Source organism: Hesperophylax consimilis, chromosome 12 (genome assembly GCF_061612785.1).
Source record: "Hesperophylax consimilis isolate HC1 chromosome 12, BYU_Hcon_1.0, whole genome shotgun sequence".
In the NCBI taxonomy this organism is placed as follows: domain Eukaryota; kingdom Metazoa; phylum Arthropoda; class Insecta; order Trichoptera; family Limnephilidae; genus Hesperophylax; species Hesperophylax consimilis.
The window spans coordinates 18,042,693-18,064,901 of NC_142847.1; the positions used below are offsets into that span (position 1 = coordinate 18,042,693).

At 34.1% G+C, this 22,209-nt stretch overlaps 1 protein-coding gene across 1 annotated transcript in view; it reads right to left on the reverse strand.

Annotated features, from left to right (window-relative positions):
- The window catches only part of LOC149419263 (uncharacterized), a 60,639-nt gene extending 41,895 nt beyond the window's left edge, over positions 1-18,744 (reverse strand). The window contains exons 1-9 of the mRNA XM_089637759.1: positions 18,386-18,744; positions 18,095-18,220; positions 17,437-17,695; positions 16,592-16,774; positions 16,133-16,217; positions 14,578-14,889; positions 12,118-12,320; positions 10,586-10,723; positions 9,164-9,320 (exon numbers count right to left, since the gene is read on the reverse strand). Of these exons, the coding sequence (XP_089493885.1) occupies positions 9,164-9,320; positions 10,586-10,723; positions 12,118-12,320; positions 14,578-14,889; positions 16,133-16,217; positions 16,592-16,774; positions 17,437-17,695; positions 18,095-18,220; positions 18,386-18,652 (1,730 nt within the window). The 5' untranslated portion in view covers positions 18,653-18,744. The remainder of the gene's footprint in view (positions 1-9,163; positions 9,321-10,585; positions 10,724-12,117; positions 12,321-14,577; positions 14,890-16,132; positions 16,218-16,591; positions 16,775-17,436; positions 17,696-18,094; positions 18,221-18,385) is intronic.
- Between the last annotated feature and the right edge of the window lie 3,465 nt (positions 18,745-22,209).

A 22,209-nucleotide genomic window follows, 5' to 3' on the forward strand; every position in this document is an offset into this window, starting at 1 on the left:
TTAATTAAGTTTTTTATTTTAGAGTTAGTGTAAAAAGCTGTCGAAATATTAATTGGTAACACGCGGGATATTTTTAAGGATAAGTCGCCTGTATAAAGAAGTTTTTTATATATTAGATTTTTACTAGATTGATTGTTATTATCTCCACTATAAATGTACTTTTTAGAAAATATTTTGGTTTGTTTCTTATTAACTAAACGGTTAATTATGTTAGGTTTGTATCTGTTGTTTAGAGCTATCTGTTTTATAATGTTAATTTCATTATTGAAAATTCAATATTCAAAGGGACATTAATGGCTCGATGTATCATTGAGTTGAAGGAGGCGAGTTTATGGGACAAAGGATGAAGTGAAGTAGAAGGTATAACACAGTCAGTGTGTGTAGGTTTTCTATAGATGTTAAAAACACACTTATTATTATCTAAACTGATTTTTAAGTATAAAAAATTTAAATTGTTATTATCGTTATGTTCCAGCGTAAATTTTATATTTTGGTGAATGTTATTAATAAAAGTGAGAAAATTGTCTAATTGTCTGTTGCTACCTGTCCAAATAACAAAAATGTCATCAACATATCTATACCAAACAAATAAATTAGCTAAAAGGGAGAGTCCACATTCGAAAAGTTTGTTTTCAAAGGAATCCATAAATATTTCAGCAAACAAAGGAGAAGCGGGATTTCCTATTGGGAGACCATTATGCTGTTTATATAATTTATCATTAAAGGTGAAATAGTTTTGATTGGTACAAATTTCTAAGAAAGTGGACATTTTCTTCACAATGGTTCGATCTAAATGGGAATTATTTAAAATGTTTACAATTAGGTTTTTACATTAATTAGTGGGAATGCTTGGGAAGAGATTAACAACGTCAAAGGACACTAATTTACTGTCCCTCAAATCCCCTCCTATCAAAGAATCAAACTAAATAAAACCCCATATTTCTGCACTTAAAAATTTAGTTTTAAAATAGCTAGTTAATGACACGAACGTGTCGAAACCGGTCGCTAATTAATAAAATTTATAAGTAACAAATGTACATTGTGATTAATAAAACTCATTAAAAAAAAACAAAAAAAAACTGAATAAACTTATATGGAATGAATTTATTGAAAGCCTAGAATGAATTTATTCTGAATAAATTTATTTAGAATACATTTTGTAGAGTGTTCTAAACTATATAGTTTATTTCGATACTATCGGTGTATACAAACAATTCAAACATGTCCTCTTTATATTTGCCTATAACTGTCTATCTTTGTGCAACATCTGATAAATATAAGCATAATGAATGCATAATGTATGAAATTACTTTCCAAATCATAAATAGCGTAGCTTATATTCTGATAACCCCAAATAGATCAGGTGATTTTCAATAAACTAACTAACTAACCATCACGCCGTTTCTCCGCAGGGGTAGGCAAAGAGGATGGACCGCAAAACAACTCGGTCTTGGCACATACTCTTGTATTATTCTGATTCACTTGATCGTGCCATGTCTTCCTCGGGTGTCCCCGACTTCTGCTACCATTCGCATTTGCGTAATATATTCTCCTTACACTTCTTTCTTCGCTCATTCGCTTTACATGCCCAAATCATCTAAGTGACCCTTTTTTAATCTTACTCATTACGCTTACATCAGCCTTGCACTCTTTGCGGATCTACAAATTCCTCACAGGATCATACATGGTTTTATGACACATACTCTTCAGGGATCTCATTTCAACAGCATTCAGTCTACTTTCATCCTTTCTTTGCCAGTTCCATGCCTCACTTCCATACATCAGGGTAGGTACAAGCACTCCATTGTGGATGGCTAACATCGCTTCTTTGGACAATTTTTTGTTAGCGCCAGCTGCGTTCAGTCCTCCATCAATGGAGTTGCCTGCATTTACCCTTCTTTCAATATCTCTGTCAGCCTTCCCATCTCTCGTAAACATACTTCCTAAATACAAACTCATCCACATGCTCCAAGAATTCCTCATTCACAACTATATTGCACACTGTTTTCGTACTCTCTCTTTTAATATGTAGCAGAAAATAATTTTCACAATGCATAATGCCTACTTTATCTCAAAAGATAATGTCATATTTATTTAGAACGGATAATAAATATCTTAAACACATTGAGTGACGCCTGCATTTATATCTCATCAAATGATTTCAGATTTGATATCATTTGAAAAGTTTTCGCAAAAGAGATTATGAACTAAAAAATTAGACAAAAGATTTTTTTCAAACGTTTCAGCCTATTGAATTATTTTGACATATCCATTCACAATTATTTATCATTTATTCAAATGACGAATTGATTAAATTGTGTATGTACGACAATTTGAGAATCAGAAAGTTAGCCGAAAGATAAAAAATAATTAGATAAAGGAAAAAAAATTCCAGAATCAGATAATTTCAAATTAAGTTTTTTTATTTGTAGTATATAAGGTGTCCAAGTAGGTGATTCTATAATATGATAATATAAGTAAAAAAGGTGAGTTTTTTTTTCAAAATTCCAACATTTTAAGGTAGAAAAGATAGATAGAAGATTTAAAAAATGTAATTTGTAATGGAATTTGTCTTTTTTGCTTCTACCATCTTGTAGAATCACATTCCGAAGTGTGTGCACTTAACCCCCGGATACCCTGTATTGTGCTGTGGAAAGTTATAGTATAATTGTGTTTGAGAGTGTTTAGTCTCAGTCACTTAGGACGGGTTGTTTCGGAGAACTTGAACAATTCTTCAAATTTCAAAGTTAATTTTCAAGTTCTGTGAAAGATATTTTTAAGTTCGGTTTTTATTTCAGTTCTGTCAAGCAACTAGCCTATAATGATATAATAACAGAATTTGAATAGGACTTTCACAGAACCCGTAAATGAACGTTGAAATTTGATGAATTGTTCAAATTCTCCGAAACAACCCGTCCTTAGATTACACAAATTAATTTCTAATAAGTACGTAGGTATTTTTGGAATTATGTGAATTCTCTTAAAGACAACAACGGCTGTCCTAGAACAATGTATTCAGGGCGAAAACATGCTGACAGTGATCAAGAAATAGTTGACCTCTTTGCTGATCATTTCTCAAGTGTTTATGAACAGAAAAATGATAATGTAACTATACCTGAATTTAAATACACCAATGTAACTGACATATCAACATGCCACATATCTCTGGATGATGTTAATACAAGATCAGATCTCTAGATTGTAAGAAGGGGTCAGGTTCTGACAAAATTCCACCGGTATTCATAAAGGAATGCGCTCAGTTTATAGCAGCTCCACTTCAACACATATTCAATCTGTCACTTCAAACTGGAATATATCCTGATCCTTGGAAACTTAATCACTTGACACCTGTATTTAAATCAGGTGATAAAAATTGTGTTTTAAATTATAGACCAATTTGCATACTGTCTACCACCCCGAAAATGTTTGAAAGTATTGTATGTGTGGTAAAACCATGTATTATCGTGTGAGGAATGTGGAGATCCGCAAAGAGTGCAAGGCTGATGTAAGCGTAATGAGTAAGATTAAGAAAGGGACGCTTAGATGGTTTGGGCATGTAGAGCGAATGAGCGAAGAAAGGAGAGTAAGGAAAATATATGATGCGAATGAGAATTGTGCCAGAAGTCGGGGACGCCCGAGGAAGACATGGCACGATCAAGTGAATCAGATACTCGAGTCGGGCCATGTCAAGAGTCAGAATAATAGAAGAGTATGTATGAGACGATGTATGAATGTGAATGAGGCAAGGAGTGTGTGCCAAGACCGAGTTGTTTGGCGGTCCGTCCTCTCTACCTACCCCTGCGGAGAAACGGCTTGATGGTTAGTTAGTTAGTTAGTTAGTGGTCCAAAGTATGGAGGGTTATCATTATGAAACTAACTACCATTTATTATTATTTATTCAACCACATTCGTACATAAGCCTTTATTCATCCACATTCATGCATACATTTTTATATCTCTGGACATTCATGCCTACTCCTTTATTCATCGACATTCATACATACTCCTTTATTCATCCACATTCATACATACTCCTTTATTAATTCACATTCATACATAATCATTTATTCATCCACATTCATACAGCCTAATCTCTTCATCTACATTCGTGCATATTCCTTTATTTACCCACATTCATACATACTCCATTAATCATCCGCATTAACCTTTTGAACGCGTTAATATGCTCCGTTTTATCTATACCCGTACGCGGTACATATTTTCAAATACCTATGCATGCAATTAAATGTCAAATTATAGCATTCTGGCATGATTTATTGGACTATATAGACAGAACAGATTATTCTCCACATTATTTATTTATTTTTTATTTATTTAATACATGTTACATTATTATGAAATTTACATAAAGTAGATATAATGAATCACCATACTAGGCGGCTGCCTGTTTCTTGGTGACCAATTGAGTGTAATTAATTTGTATGAAATATGAAATCTAGTGTAAACATATGAAATTAGTAACTATAGATGAAGCTAAAATTTTTGAAAAATTGTAATAAAAAGTAGAAGATAGAAATTAGAAAGGAGAAAGAAGTAAATTAGCATTAGATTGTAAAAATGTACATAATTATATATATAATTTTTAATATGTGTGCATGCAAGCACACATGTGTATATAGCAGCAGACATACCTATATACATATAACAGCACATGTATACATACACCCATATGACGCATCCTCACGCATATAAACAATATATACACCTCTATCTGAGTACTTGGAATAGGCTACTAACACTATAACAATCACACATCAAAAAATCCCCGAGCGCTTTCCTGAAACTGTCGTATTTGGCTATTGATTTTATTTCTAACGTTAAATTATTGAATATTTTTGGAGCAAGAAAGTTAAATTGTCTTTGTGCCATTGAGGTTTTTATTGGGGGAATAGTATAATTCGATTTGTTGGAATATCTTGTATTATGGGTCGATTCAAAAATATTTTTTTTCGTATGTTTGAATTTATAGTAGGAGGATATGTTTTTGACGTTTAAAAAAAAAATATGAAAACAAATCCTCGTGTGTCAACACTCTTAGATGTTTATAAAAACAAAAACATAAAATTTCATACAAAGACGTACCGTATCTTTTGAATGTGGTCCCGCCATTCACTCGGCGTCATAAATAAACCACTCTCGGTGTGTGTGTACTTAGGCCACTGTGTTTATAGACACAAGTGGGACACCATGATCACTTATCATTCTTAGTTATGAAAAGTTGTGAATGAAAAACTAGTACTAACGCCATCCGTTGACAAAAATGTAAACTTAAGGACTAAAAGGCGCGAAGAGGCGCACTTGGTTATCGATCTTTTTTTATGAAATAAAATTTTATTTTTGAGAAATTCTTGTAGATGTCAGCATCGTGATAGTTCTACAAATGTCCAAGTGAGCAAGAAATACATTTATGACGAAAGAGAGCAGGAATATCGGCCGTCAAAGTTGCCGTATCAACTGTTGATACAGCCGCGTGTGAGTATAGACTTTTTGCCGTAACAACAGTTGATACGGCCGCGTGCAAAGAGTTAATACATACTCTTTTATTCATCCACATTCATACATACTCATCTATCATTCAGACTTTGAAGTCATATTCTGATCACTTGTTCGTTTCATGTTAATGTTTTCCTGTGACGTCACCAACTTCTTTTTCCAGTGTTGATAATGATACATATGTTGATAATTCTTTTTTTAGGTTAAAGTTCAAATCATAAAACATTTTTTTACAACCCTGAACTAATCACCAAAAAACCGAGACAAACGTAGGTGCATTGGTGATAAAATAGTGTTCAACCTTTGAAGCAAGATTGATTATTATTATTATTCATGTTTTCTTAAATCGTATCAAACGATGACATAATTATCCATATTTATATATATCTGTGTTCATCTGCTTCAGCTTTACAGTTTACATTTTTCAAAATGAAGATTAGTCAAATGTTTAAGCAGAAATCTGACTGAAACTGCAAAAACTCTCAAATGGTGATTCTGGCATCATGCAATTTGCACACAATTTTCCATTTAAAAATTTCTAAACGAAAACTATTTTGATCTCATAACTTCAATTCCCTCATGAGCTATTGAAACATCCATTCAACTGCCAATAAGATTTTTATATTTTTTTTATTATTTATTTAGAAAAAAGTAAATATTCACAAGAGATAAAAATATATTACATTTCATATCAGACATCACTTTTTTTTGTTTACCCAATTTGTAGAGAAATATTCTCGGGTCAAACTGAAGAGCTAGTCTATGTGCTTATATAAATAGATAATAATATGTATATTTACAAAAATGGAAAAATAATATTTTCAAAAATACTGTAAAATACTACAAAATATTGTACAATAAGAAAATTACATATAATTATAGAAACAGAATATCAACAAAAATCAACGAAAAATCAACAAAAATATAAGCAACAATATAAGCAACAGAAATAAGCAACAGAATATATTTGAAAATCATCGATAAAAGTAAGTCAATCTTCTCTGTAAAAATACAACAAAAGTTTTTTTTTAAATTTAAAATAATTTTTCTCACTTTTTATTGTATCTGGTAAATCGTTATATATATGTAAATCGTTAAAAGATAAATTTACTATTGGTTTATAAAGAGTTGAATTGTTCACCATAATGTTCAGTGTTAAAACTTGAGCGGATGGAATCAATTATGTAGCAGAAAATAGGTAATATGTATAATCAGGCAAGTAAATTACTGTAGAACGGACAGATATCTCAAACCCAAAATACAAAATGCAAGTCATTGAATTTTGATTAAGTACCTACAAAATATGTATCAGACAAAAATTGCACATATGACTTGAACAATAAATATAGAATTATCTTAAAGTAGGGTATCAAGGAAATTAATGTTTATATCGATAAGAGTACGTGTTTCACAAACATAATTTATTAGTTAGCCTAAAAAGATTAAGTAAGCGCCTGTCAGAATAATTAATTTGATGTTATCAAACAAGCTCCTTTGTTGCATTATAAATTGTCAAAATGTGGAAGTCTGACGATTAAATAATAAACAGTGTAGTCTAAGCTACAAGCTGCGTAGTAATTTGACCCACATTTTTAAAATTACAACCTTTAGCGACCCACCTAACTTTTAATGATCATGTTTGCCAAATATTTAATTGGAGTAAGTATAATCAGGTAAACAAATTATTTATTTAAGGCGATGCCATACGTAGTAATTTAAAATCATGTGTTTTTGGTTTGAAAATTTGGTCGCCTAGAAATTTTTCAGATGCTTTATTTAAATACTGCGAGTAGAATACATCTTGACCTTTGAAATAATCAAGTATTTTTTGTATGAGTCTTTTTATAAGCCCAGAAAAAATAATGTATAGGCCTATGAAAACTGCTTTAAAGTTCAAAATCTCCTACTTGCGAACATATTTTTGGTTATGATTTTATTGTATAATGTGGCAAATTAAATTATTTATAAAATGATTGGAAAAAAATTAAATATTTATGCCTGAACATCCACAAAATAAAATAAAAGGCACTTTTTGGCCATGTTTTTTTCTTGCATAAATCAAAACAGGCGGATGATGTTAAGCGGGAATTGAAACCTTATCGCCATCTACGTAAGGGTTGTTATTGATAGCGACTCAATTTGAAATATTACATGACGTAGTGCATCGCCTTAAGAAATAGAAGTTTGTTTGAGGTAATATTCTGTTTCATGGATTTCAAGGAATTTAAGAGAGTAGGGTGATCGAAAAATATTCAAATCTTGTCACTAAAAAAACTAAAGCCATATCTAGAAACATCTTAACCCTTACCACTCATTTGTCGGGTACCAGCCGACATCACTATTTGTACGCTACAACTCAGTTGTCGGCTGGCGGCCGACAAGATAAGATGTGCGCGTGCGGTGTATTTTCGTGCGCAAAACTTGACACGTGACGTTGTTTCTTCGATAAAAAAACAATTAAATTCACGTTTTCATAAGATTTTAACTGTTTTACGTTTTTATTTTACTGTAAAATAACCTTTGCAAATTCACATAACCTAAAATGGCGGGAACTTGGCGTGATATGGCATCTGAATACCAAATGTTTTCGGAAGATGAATCTTATGAAAGTGACAGTGAGTACGAGCCTGTTGCTTGTGATTTTGAAGATCTTGATGATGATAGTGTTAATAACAGTACAGAAAATAACAATTATAATGATGACAGTACAACAAATGTCGAAAGTCATAGTGAGCCAAATAATTGGAACGAAATGAAACTTTTGTGATCCCGAGTTTCCATATTCTCCTACGACTTCCGGAATTAGAATTCCAGACAATCTTAGAACAAACACTGCTTTAGGATTCTTCCAATTATTTTTTATAGAAGATTTGATGTATCAAATTGTGACGAAAGGAGCTTATTACTCAATTAGTAGGAGATAAAAGGGTTGGTCGGGAATCCAGAAAAAGGGGACACTTAAGTACGCTAGATGCAGAGGAGCGATTAGAAAACAAGCAACACTTTATTGAAAAACTGTACAAAGGTTCTAAAGACTGTACTGTGTGCAGTAACAGAAAGATTCCAGGGGGAAGACGCGAAACAGTGTGGTTTTGTGAGACCTGTTCCAGAAAACCTGGTTCCATCCTGGAGAATGTTTTAAAAAGTACTATTCTATGCAAAAATATAAGTAGTCCATAATGTTTTCTGTAAACTGTTTTTTATTTGAAGAATAAATCATAACGAATGAATTTTTAACGATTTTTTTTGTAACTGCCTATCAATAAATAAATATTTTGCCATTATTTAAATTAGAGTTGGCTGGCAAAAAATAATGGAGTGGTAAGGGTTAGTGCCCATTTTGTGTAAGATTTATGAATAAGGCATGTGCTGAAGAAAAAATATCATGTTGTCGAGAAGTGGATTCGTAAACCAGGAATCTAATACTATGGCTTAAGAATTTTCAACATCATTTATTGGCCAAAATTTCAATGACAAAACGTGTTAAAACAATTAAATTCAGAAACTTTCTGTGATGCACCAATTATCGACATTTGACCCACTACATAATTGGAAATCTCTGACCTAACCAAATGATAAAACAATACATCTTACCTGTAAAACTATTAAAAATTTTGTTGCAGCAGGAAAACAGGAATTGTAGACTAACCTTTTATGGCGCAACAGTTGAGAGCTATCTGTGAATTTCTTTTCGCACTCTCCGCACTTGTAGTTTTTGATACCGGAATGGACCATCTTATGCTTCTCCAGAGAGCATTTTCGGTTGAAGCCCTTACCACAAAGATCACATACAAAATGGCATTCTCCTGAAAATAATTATCTAAATAAATATACGAAAACAAAACAGCATAATGAATTTTAAAAATACACACAATCTAAAATCTCTTTTCTGTGAAATTTTTCATAATCTAAGGGCACCCGCAGAAGAGCGAGATTAGTCCCGACAACAGTTGGAAACTATTTCAAAATTCATACTTGTATTTATATTGATTAAAGTAGGCTCCGAATGAGAATTGTACTGTCTATATATTGGTCTATGGTTTTTTATGGTATTTGTCTATGGTTTTTTAGGACCAATTTTTTTTCATACAAAAAGTCTAGCAACTAGAGAAACTAACAATGCCTACTGATAAAGTTCTTAAAACGTGTTGTTTAAAAGGATATACTGACAGAGACTCTATTCGATACGAGTTTCCAACCATAACCTCTGAGAATCGATTTCGGGAATGGCGGGAGATATTAGGAAAATTTGAATTCATTGATTTTCCAATCATAACTCAATATCCATCAGTTTGTGGGTCTCATTTCGGTAAAATAATAAAGTAATTAGACGCCAATACAGCTAAAACAGTAGGTTGAATCGTTGTTTGCATTATTGACACTATTTTTTCAATAGCGTTGGATGTTGAAAGAATATAACTATTATTTCCAACAGCTAGTTATATATTGATACAGTACTTCTTGGTTCACCTTCTAAATGTGTTTTGTGCTTATATTATTGTATTTCATGTTTATATTTAAAAATAAAATTATTGTAGACGTAATTACGAGTTTGTTTTTCAGCTTCTGACAAAACGCTGTCCTGAGAAAATAAGCTGTTAAGAAAGATACTTTAAAGCTCATTTTCTTCCTTAGGAAAGCGCTATGTCAGATGGGACCTTGTGGTCTTGGGTGACATTTTACTTATGATTTAGGCTACTGAATTGGGTTTTCGGTAGGTTCCGAAGCAGAATTATATTGTCTATTGTTGCGCCTTTTTTTAAATTTCCTCTATCCTTTGTCGATGGTGTGGTGTGACGTCACCGAAGCGTGGTGTCTTAAAATTTGCCAGATCTAACGTTAAAACTTGACCAAACCAATCGTATGGAAAGAGGATCGAGTTATCAATCTATAGATTGATTTATGATATCGATCTAGAGAGTGGTTTATTTATGGTATATAGTTAGGCAATCATATGACGTCACAATATTTCAGTTCCAATTTCGATTTTCGAGTTATAACTCACTGTATTGAACTGACAGATGAGTATAAAGTTTTGCATGGCATTTTAAGTACATTTTTAGTTGCTTACCTGTGTGCTTTCTAAGATGCTGTGTGAGCCCAAACTGCTGGTTGAATCCCAAGCCACATTCCACGCACTTGAAAGGGCGCTCCTGGGTGTGGGTGCGTGCGTGACGTGTCAGATCTGATTTCCTTGTGAAAGACTTACCTGAAAACCAAAAAACAAAAAAACTCAACATCATTATCTTTTTAGAAAGATTTTTGCTGACCTGTTAAGATTGTTAATCAGATAAATCTCCTTCCTCTGCACAGTCAACCAGGTTAATCAAGTACTTAGTGGCTCCATTCCAAAGATTGAAGAATCTATGAGTCCTGTAATAGATTGTACCGATACCTATAGCTTTATAGTAACTAGATTTACTAGGGCTTGGATGGAGTCCCGGTACTTGCGATACACACTTCTATAGAGAAAGTACACTAGACAGTTATTGATTCCCACGAAAGTATACTAGACAGTTATTGATCGGCCTTTTGACTATTATTAGACATGCTTGAGATTTTGAGACGTTGAAGTGGACAAGGTTGACCCAATTCCGGGGAGAACCTTCTCAGGGAGATTCTTAAACTGTAAATGTATAACCTAGAAGGGGGAAACATAAAAAATATATATTTCTCATGGATAGTTCTGTCATCCTCGTAAAAGCGAATACTGGGTGTATCGGCACGTACCCGACAAACTTTAACCAGCTATTCCTTTGCACATTTGGAGTAAAAAATGTTATGGGCACTTTGCTGTCCGGTAACATTTTTTTTTAATAAAAAATTTATTATTCATATTTTCACCACATGTCACCAATGTTTTATCCTTTGTCAAAGTTTGAAAACCCGTCTGGCAATATTTTGTTCGAGTTTTGTTGAATAATGTACGTACGTACCTACGTTGGCGCGCTTTTACAATCACAACGAAATGGCACGGCACCATTCGTCTCATTTTTAACTATTATTATTTAGTGTGTACGAAAGAGCGAGGACACTTTATGACACACTTGCTAATAACAGCTGCTGAACACGAGATACAATGCAAATGACAGTGACGGAGTGTGGATTTTTTATTTATTTTTTGTTTTTAATGGAAAAAAAATGTTACCGGACAGCAAAGCGCCGATAACATTTTTTACTCCAAATGTGCTGAGGAATAGCTGGTTAAAGTTTGTCGGGTACTTGCCGATACACCCTGTATATACAGAATCAACAAGATCTCCGATATACAATACAAACAGAGCGGAAAACATCAAAGGACAATAAAATTAACAGGACAACACAAATTTTCAGGAGATCACAAATGTGGGTTAGAGTGCGAAATAAACAATCTGAAAGTAGGTCGCCTGTTGTATGCTAATGATGGCAAGAGTCAGAATAACAGTACGAATGTGAACGAAGCAAGGGGTGTGTGCAAGATATCCAAGATACGGAGTTGTGTGGCAGTTTAAATTCTGCCTACCCTTGCATAGAAACGGCGTGATGTTAGTTAGATCACAAATTGTGAGGATAAAATAAATTACTAGAAGGTCAAAATCTATCAGAAGATAAAATATATCTCACCACAAGATGTGCACAGCGCTCTCTTGTCTGCCAGGTGCCAGGTGAGGTGCTCCTTGAGGCGGCAGGAGTTGGTGTAGGTGCGCTGGCAGCCCGGCTGAGGGCACGGCAGCCTGCTGGCCTCGGAGGAGAGGTGGATGGCCTCGTGCTTGCGCCAGTCTGACGCCCGCGCAAATCTCTTACCGCATGTCAGACAAGGGAATGGTCTGAAATGGTTCCATGACAAAACAAAATACAATATTGTAGGAAAGCTGAAGAGGCTAAGAAAAATAACACATAAACAACAACAAACCTAACCGAAGCGGTTTTTTTACATTAATACATATTCTTCTATTATTAGAACTCTTGTCACCTAACCTAAACTAACCTATTGTTTTATCATATCCATTTTGTCATTTTTCTGTTATATCCGTAAGATTTTAGCACTTTTTTAAAAAAAAATTTAAAAGAAAGACAAACATCTCCGGGTTACGAATAACCTGAGAATATTTGAAAATCTCCTACCACCACCACAGTAAGCGGAGAATGTTGCTTATGTTGTGATGGAGGACTTAGCCAGCCGAGGAATTGAACACACTATTCCTGGGTGGGACCCAAACACGATTTCAACTCTGTTCCTTGAAATACATAATAATATAAATTAACACTTTGAAGGCACTTCAAATAATTGGTTTTAAGCAGACTCTTTTTGTTTGTTTTGTTTTATAAAACCTTGAGTGCAGAACTTTTCACAAGCATAAATGCTGAAAAGGGAATAAGTTGCTTACTTACTGTGAGTATTGTACATACTCGTTGAACTAACGTCCAGTTACTAGTCAGTGTCTTACCCTCTGGGCTATCATTTACCAAATGTTTATGTGTAAGTAAGTTAAGTTGAGCCATTAAGTTACATATTCATAAGTTGACCCTTAATTAAGTCAATTATTGAATCATTAACCCCTCAAGCCACGGAAGGACATTACTAGCCACAAACATCATATTCCATTATAACCTCTGAAGGACAGATCTGACCAGGGCGTCCATCAATTATAAGAGTATTTTTTATCTTTTTTCTATAATGCGGAGATGTAATGTGATTTTTCATAGTTAGAAAGAGAAATAGTTATTCTTCTCACTTTTTCTCAAACATTTATACTTAATTCCATGGATATCCAAAAAACAATACAAGAGTATGATTTTATTATGGCGAGATTTTTTCATGGAGAGTTGAAAGACAAAAAAATATTTCAACTTTCTTATTGATTCATTACAGAAAAGGAATGCGTTTCTAAATGTTTGAACTAAAATATAATTTTACATTCTAAAACGGTATTTCTTTATAGGACAACTTCAAAAATAAGAAATATATAGCAACTTAAAAATACCTTTGATGCATTCTGAAATTCTAAGAAATTTCACTATTTCGATTTCTAACTGCAGTTAGAATCAAATCATTTAAATCATTCAAAAATATATAATGTACAAAATATTTTCCTATTCGAAATCCAATTTGTACCATTTTGACCTCTAATTACCGAGTTATCAGTACACAAACTACGCATTGAGTTTGTCTGAAATGATAATGGATTAAAAATATTTACAGTGCATATCTCAAAACTAACTCTCTGGCCACGTGTAAAGTCTTCAAATAATGACAAAGAGTTTGTAAATTTCAATGTTTGTCTGGTTTCCTTTATGATATAAGAAAACTTTTCTGCCGTTCTTAATCGTTTAACTGTGTTTGACGCTCACATATGTGATTTGGAAAGCCAAGACCTGAATGTCAGTCACATGTTGTATAAACAGTGTATTTAGTGTTATAATATTAGATCTGTATTGGGTAAGGCACACTGTAGGAATAATTTTAAGAACTATTAACACTGAATTACCATTTTTTTAAAGTTTGTTATACGAGTAGTTAAGCGCACTTGAAGTGAAATGACACTAAACTGCGCTATATAAATTCCATGTTATTATTATTATTATTATGTGTGTGATTTCTGACCTGATTTGTTGAGAGGTGTTCGTGTTAAATGAAGTTGTTGCCACAAGCTACTGGCCATACAAACAAAAACATTTAACAACTTACAATACACTAGCGGAAAACGTCCCAGATGCTTTATACAACTCAACATAGATGTGCCAAATCTCTTCACCTCATTTACTTGCCTCTGCATCGTTTAACCAATATCTTGATCTTAACCTTTTCAATGCTGACCTTTTCAACACAATCCATCCCACTATGCAGCATATTTTGTCATAATGCATGTGTTGTGTTTTAGTTGAACTTCACACTGGCTGTCGCACACGGATCACATGTACGACAGCCACATGGATCAGGTTAATTGTTAAATGTAATACATATGTATATGTATACATATATACGTATAATAAACCAACTTCCGAATAATTAAGTTATTATTAAAAACATTCCTCATACGACATGGTATAAGTCTATACTACAAATCCCTATAAAGCGTTCACCTTTCATCACTGTGCACCGGCTTATGCATCAGCAACCCATGCTGCGTGGAGAATCTCCTGTCACAGCCGGCCACGTCGCACGAGTAGGGTCGCTCCCCCGTGTGGATCCTGAGATGTGTCTTCAGCAGCTCCTTGGACACAAAAGCCTTAGAGCAGTAGTCGCACACAAACCTCTTCTCGCCCGTGTGTCCAAGGATGTGAATCTTCAGCTTCTCGGAGCTGGAGTAGACCTTCGGACACACGGAGCAGGCATAGGGCTTGCAGCCCGAATGGACGCGCATGTGGACTATCAGGCGTTTGGACACGTTAAACCTGAAATAGAAAAAAGTCCATTGTAAAACAGCCATGTTTTAAACTGATTTACTCACATCTCATTTTGATTAGATTTCGAAGCCTCCAATTTACAAGTTTTCAACGACTTATGGGCTTTAATCTGATCTACATTGCTATATCATATGTGATCCATCAGCGGCTATCCCTTTCTGCGAATGTAGCATTTGTGATCCATACATTTTCTCAAAATGTGTTACATTATGGAAGAGATTGCATTGAAAATCACAGCGTTATAAAGGTTAAATGATGAGAAAAAAAGTTGAACACCAGCTGGTCAACTTCAACTTCTCAAAAACTCAAGCATGTCCGATCTTGACAAAAATGAAGATCAATGACACTTTAATGGAAGCATCCTCTCCAAAAAATAACTTACAAGATTGTTAAAAATGTCAGAGTAAAACAGTCAAGTTTCAAACCAATTCTTACTCACATTAATGTAATTTATATCAGATTTATAGTTTCCAATTTCATGAACAGGTGTCATCCATTATCTAAAACTTTGTTACCGATTACACAGTTTTACATTTACTAGATAGAAGATTCTTTCTCTTTTTTCAGCTAGAAAACACTTCAGAGTAACATTTTATTTGAGTTAAAATACCTCTGGTTATCATGTCTATATGTATGTTGAAGGGTATTGGTTGTTTTATGAGAATATTGTTTTAATAGATACAAATAAAATAGAGTTTTTAATGAGACCTTTGGTGAAATCAAATTCAAGCTGAAATAATATAATTTACAATGGATAAATTATATTGTAGAATATTGCAGATACCAATGTGGCGGCGAATTTAACACCCCTTCACATCCTGAAATGCCGTTTGATGGTCCATAGTCGATATACCGGTATTCTCAAAAACAACAACACAATGTTACTAGTTTATTTATTTATTTCTATACATACATTACAGTGTCTACCAAATATTTACATTTTTTGTATATAATACATAAATTTAGAACTGTTGTTAATATGATGTTTTATGCTGGGTGTGAGGTAGGTTTGAGTAGGTGACACTGTGGTGGATAATGTTATATGTTTCGTGAACACCTCACTGGGAGAACCTGTGCTGAGGTGTTTACGTGGTTACGATTAAATGGTACATACATGTATTTATGTGTATTGGTTAAATTTTCTTATATAAGTGTAAGTTGGGATTTTAAATTTTTTTTTTTTTGTTAAATGGTTATTGTACATTGTTATTTAAAGAAAAAGGTAGCTTACCTCTTTCCGCAAAGTTCACATATATATTCTCTCTTATTAGCATGGCCCAGCATGTGTTCCTTTAGCCTGTAGACATGGCAGAAACCTGTGAATTTAAACACTTTACATATTATTATGTCTGCAAGGAGTGGACATCTTACTCAGGAACTTAGGTAACACCTGCCATCATATAAGTGGCGTATCAATCACAACAAATTAAAGGTAAAAATTGAGGGAGAAATTTTTTTTTTAAAGTGTTTTTGGAAATACAAATACATAAATATGTGTAGGTAAGTAATCTTTTTTTATGCGAATAGTGAACAAGAATTCCACCAGTTCCCGAATGTTCGAAGCAGCCAGTGGAACTACAGCTTTCAGTTGTGAGACTGAAGGAATTGAGGAAGGGGTAAGAGAAAGGTGGGGAAGTACCTGACTATTAAGATCTGGTCACGAAACATGGCTAAAGTAATTTCAACCAACCTTTGAAGCAAACCTTGCATTTGAAGGGCCTCTCTTTGGAGTGTGTTTTGAGATGGTTATTGAGATCGTAGTGGCTTGCGTACGATTTGCCGCACATGTCACAGGTGAAGTGACGACCAGTGTGACGCTTCAGGTGTTGTTTCATGTTTCGGACGGTCTTACCACATATTGCACACTCGCCACCTGAACAAAAAAAATTGTTTTGTAATACTTACATTTCATACATTGGTTCTTATTAAATTGGTAAAATAGGAGTTTTTGTAGAAATTACAGAGCATGGTACATACATAACATTACAGTTAATAATTAAAAGCTGTTAATAGAAGAGAGGCTTGCAGTCCACAATGGAGTGATGAAACCAACCCTGGTGTACGGCAGTGAGATATGGAACTGGCAGAGGGAGGAAAGTAGACAGAATGCTGTAGAAATGCCGTGTGGCATTACAAGTATGTACGTGTAGTAAGTTTGTAAATGTATGACCGTATTACAAATGGGGAGATTCGGAAAGAATGCTAGACTTGATGGTTTGGATATGTAAAGTGGATGAACCATCAGAGAAAGGAGTGTTATGAGAATATATTATTATTACAATACTAAAGTGAATGGTAGAAGTCGGGGAAGCCCAAGGAGGATATAGGGTAATTATTACCGGAACAAATACTTGAGTTAAGTCATGTCAAGAGTCAGAATAAAAGAAGAGTATGTATGAATGTGAATAAAACAAGGAGTATGTGCCAATATGGTCTTGTGGCGGTTCATCCTCTCCGCCTACCCCTGCAGTGAAATGGTCAATTAGTTAATACAATAAATAAGTAAATAGTACCAGGTAAAAAAAATTTTATTACGTGTCATTTCAGAGACCAAACTTTGTAGTCCAATTATATTTTCATTCTCTTCTCTAAGAATTTTACTCTCTTCTTGGAATTGACATCCAGTTTTTTCAAAATCTATACTGTTTTCGCCTTTATTTGCAGATGTTGGGAGTTCATCCAGCTTCATATCGTTGTAATACGCTAATGTAATATCATCATCGACATCAGAAAGTATAAATTCAATTTTTTCTTTTTCAACTTTTGGCTCAACCATTATTTTTTTGTCATCAATCTGTAAAGAAAAAAAGAGTATACTACTTTATACTTTACTGCTGTAGTTCCTGTGGGACCTAAAGACCGATGGGTGAGACAAGTAGAAATAATTCCAGATGACAGGACACAAAAAAGTATGATAAAGTGAAGCTAGTGCAGACAGGGGCAGACCGAGGAAGAGGTGGATTGACTGTACGGAAGAAGAGGATTGGTGTAGGGTGTAAAGGACGGAGGACTGGCGGTGAATGGTGAGGGACCGCAGCCAGCGGAGAGCATTTGTGGAGATGACCACACTGCGATGCAGAATGACGAGTCACTCAATTTCCTCATATTATGAATAATAAATTTGCAACACGATTCAAGAAAAACGGAGACCTAATAGTTTGTATAGGGTAAATCAATATGAATACAAGTTTACCATTCCGAAGAATTTCTTGAAAACAATCTCCGCTTGTTCACACTGGACTTTGAAACAGTTTGCGAATCTGGCGCTCTTGAGACAGTCGGCACAAATAAAATTAGAGAGTCCGTCATCCTCTGCTATCTGGAATAAAATTAGAAATCAAGTATCTTGGAAGAGTAAAATAATTATTTATTTTTTAAATGTGAATTTTGCACAATAGTCTTGCCAAGAGCCAGTGGCAACTGGAGATGCCATAGTTCCACTGGCTCTTAGGTATTTAGCACAATTGTATTAAAAACAATCTACCTGGACATTCGAAATTGACATCAGAATCTCACTAATAGTCCTTGATTGGCCTTCTATCTCTTCTATTGTCGATAACTGTGACATGTTGGAATCTTCCAACAAGCAGAAACGACAAATTTCTTTGCAATTCAACGACATTCTTATTTCCGATGTTTTCCTAGGGACCTTAACCTCTAAAGTTGTGTTTATCCGATTACCAACTTTACATTCTCCATTGAAGTTACCGAGAAAGCTACCATCATTGTTGTCTTTTTCTATTGCATCCATTTTAATTGTAAAAAATATATTTTGTATTCAAATTTTCGGTTGTTTTATCAATAATATTTTACGAGATTGCTCTGCTCATAATTAAACCACCTGACGTCTGACGTTTAATTGTTTTGTTTCAATCCATTTTCAATCTATGGCATATCTATGGTTTATCTATCTGTGCATCTGTGGTTTCGAACCATTTTATGGCACGTTTGTACGGGGAGGCCAAGGCAAAAGGTCCATGGGCAAAAGCGACAAAAAGTACCTATCTCAGATTCTAGCTAGATTATTTTTCTAGCCCACTAAAACACCCAAAACTTCGGAGAGTGTTATTTTTATTTGGCTAAAAAAATGCAAATGCAAATTACTTTTAAATTTAAATACTTTAATAATTTCCAACTTTCCCTTAGAATGCCGACCTCCTGTGACTTTGAATTATTTTAACGTGCTAGGCTAGGGGGGCTAGAGGTGAAATACCAATCGCCCGCTGTGCGCTGTCTTTTTTTTCATATTTTTTTATGAGATACTTCACAAGAGCGTCTCTGTCCCTGCGCCTAGTGTAAAGACAGTGAAACTATGTTGCGATACAGTTGGGCAGGAGAAGGAGGAAAAACAAATGCCTAGTTCGTTCGTTCGTTCGTTCGCTAGTTCGTTCCACATTCATACGAGTCGAAAAATAACACATTCTCATAAAGCCAATGTCTACTGTGAATGGGTTTTGCGCTGGTTCCAGTTGAATTTCACGCATGTGCACCGGTACACAGGAGATCAATGATGCTAGTGCCTTAGAGCAGGCTCCAATAAAATGCATATAAAACAAACTCAGCATACCTACATTATGTCTGTACATTAGAGATAGCAGTCGCAGTTCAGCATTCATAATTTTTTTTTCAGACGATTTTAACGAGACAAATGTTATACCCATTTTCTCAGAACAACGTATATTAATAATAATATTTGGCTGATTTGTATCGCGCCGTTTTTGTGCAAAATCACCTAAAGGCCTAATTATTTTAAATAGTTTTATTTCCACCTTAAAACACCCTAGTATTGAACTCAAAACTTTATTCCACACCATCCATAATCCTTATTGCTTTAAGTTATGGAAATATTACACCGTCAGTTTCGTCAATCACTTTTTTCAGACGATTTTAAAACATGGAATCGCTGTGGCCACCGCCATATTTTAAGTACAGGCCCGCGCTGCGTAGAAAATAAGCTGACAGTTAGAGACCGATTTTTGGACTTTCGCACTGGATTAGTATAGGTATATATAGTAGTATAGTTTGTACAGGTTAGTAGCCGAGATTAGTACCAAACCCTGCTAAACTGCAAAAGTCCGAATACAAGTCTCTTTAACTGTCAGTTCATTTTCTGTAGCACGGCTTTTATTAATAAGATGGCGGTGCTGTGGCCGTTTCATACAACTACCGTGAAGATTATTTATCCAAGTTTCGAATATAATTTATTTTTGACATAATTTTATTTGACGTGATAATATGCAAGAGTAACATAGTAATAATCATAATTAGAAAGGGACGACTACATGGTATGGACATGTATAGCGGGTCGACGGAGAAAGAAAAGTCGGGAGAGCATACAGTGTGTATCAATCAGCAAATACCCGAAAGACTTTGACCAACAAGTAACAAGCTAATTTTTTCCAGTTTTTCGTGGATTATGTCTCAATGTTGTGAAGTTATGTAAGTAGTAAATAATATTATATTAGTCCTAGAAAAGAATATATTAGATATACAATGTAAATTTCTAAACTAAATAAAATATACTTTCGAAGTATTGTGGGGCTCCCCAGAGGTGGATCCCAAATTCAATGTTTGGGCGTAGGTACTTTAGGCGTTTTGGGCGTAGGTAGGAGATTTGTCCAGAGTTAGCAGCTGGTCACTATTGAAGAATCTGGGCGCCCTGTACAAGACGCCCAGTTTCTTGGAAGTAACTCTGGTTTCTGTGGGGCCCCGATACTGGAGCCGGTCTGATATATTTACCACAAGCATTTCAATGGAGTATTTAATGGGGAGAGTGCCTCCCTCAAATTGCACCAGACAGTTATTGAACTCCCCCTTTGCAAAATCAGGCAAGCTCGGGTTTTTTAGATGTTGAAACTGACCAGTTTAGCCTTACCACAGGCACGAACCTTCTGGAGGTGGTTATCAACTTTGGCTGACACTATTTTCTTAACAACTTACTTGTTTTTTGCAAAATTATGTTTTTGTAAATTGTTTTGTCTTGCCAGATAATTTTTTCATTTTAGTATTTAAAAATTCAGCCTGCGTATGTTTGTGCTTGCAAAACTCGAAAAGTAGTCGACCGATATCGCTAAAAATTTCAGAGTTTGTTCTTATTAGTGCCAGGAGTGTATAAAGGTTTGAATGGTAGAAGAAGTTGAGGACGCCTGAGGAATACTTAACGCAATATATCTGCACTGGAATGAGATACAGAGACGAATTAAATTCAATGTAATGTTTTTTTTAAACAGTTACATTGTAGTATATAGTAGTGAATGGTGGGAGAAATCAGAGACACTCGAAAAAAATATTAGCAATTACGAAACGTTGCGGGGTCCTCTAGTATATTAAAAAAATGTATAATTTATTTGTCCTATTTTCCCCAGGATAGTTACTTGCATTCAAAGAATTGTTTTTATTTTCTTTAATGTGATAAAAAAGATGTAAAGCATAACTACGAATAATTTTTTTTTTCAGTACCGTTTTAAGTAGGTACTTAGATAGAAAAAATATATATAATAGCGTTGATAATATTATGTTAAATTTTATTTTTTATCCCCCAAAAGGCTATTTTATACTTAATAGAGATAAGGATCTAAAGTCAGTTTTTATTTCAAGTTTAAAAATGGTTATTTTTGTTCCTAATACTTGATCTTCATTGTTGTTATTATTTAAATTTGCGAATCTTTTGCGCGGTTTTATTTCGATTACTGTATAATAAAGACCAGCCATTTAATAAATAAAGATTCAAAATTTTTAAATTGGAAATCCATATGTCATACGGCATATATTCTGGTCTAGTAATGTGTAATTTCTATCACCTAAGAAATTCTAAAAATATAGTACTATAGGATTCATATGTCTTATACTGATTTATAAATGTTGAAATTCTAACTATACAATTGTAAATGTTCTCCAAAATGCCCTGGAAAGAATCTCAGACTTGTGATGTCCCGAAAGAAACCATTCATCTGTTCTGAATGCAATTACTCATGTTATCCAAATTAACCCTGGTAATAAATTACATCTTTGCGATTCTTTCAAGGATAAAGAAACTATCCTGTCACTTCGAATGCAATCAACAATGTTCTCAAAATTTGTTTTGATAGCATCGCCATTCCATTGTAAGAATATTATTTACTAAATACACAATTTGGCTGTCCTGAAACGGGAATCCTTCCCAGTTGGACAAACAAAGGTTCATTTTGTTTTGTATTGTTTGTAATTTATATAAATATATATATAATAAAAATAAATAAATAACATTTTACTGGGTATATTATTATTTTTCCATAGCGAAATAAGTGATCGTCACAATAAAAAATAAAT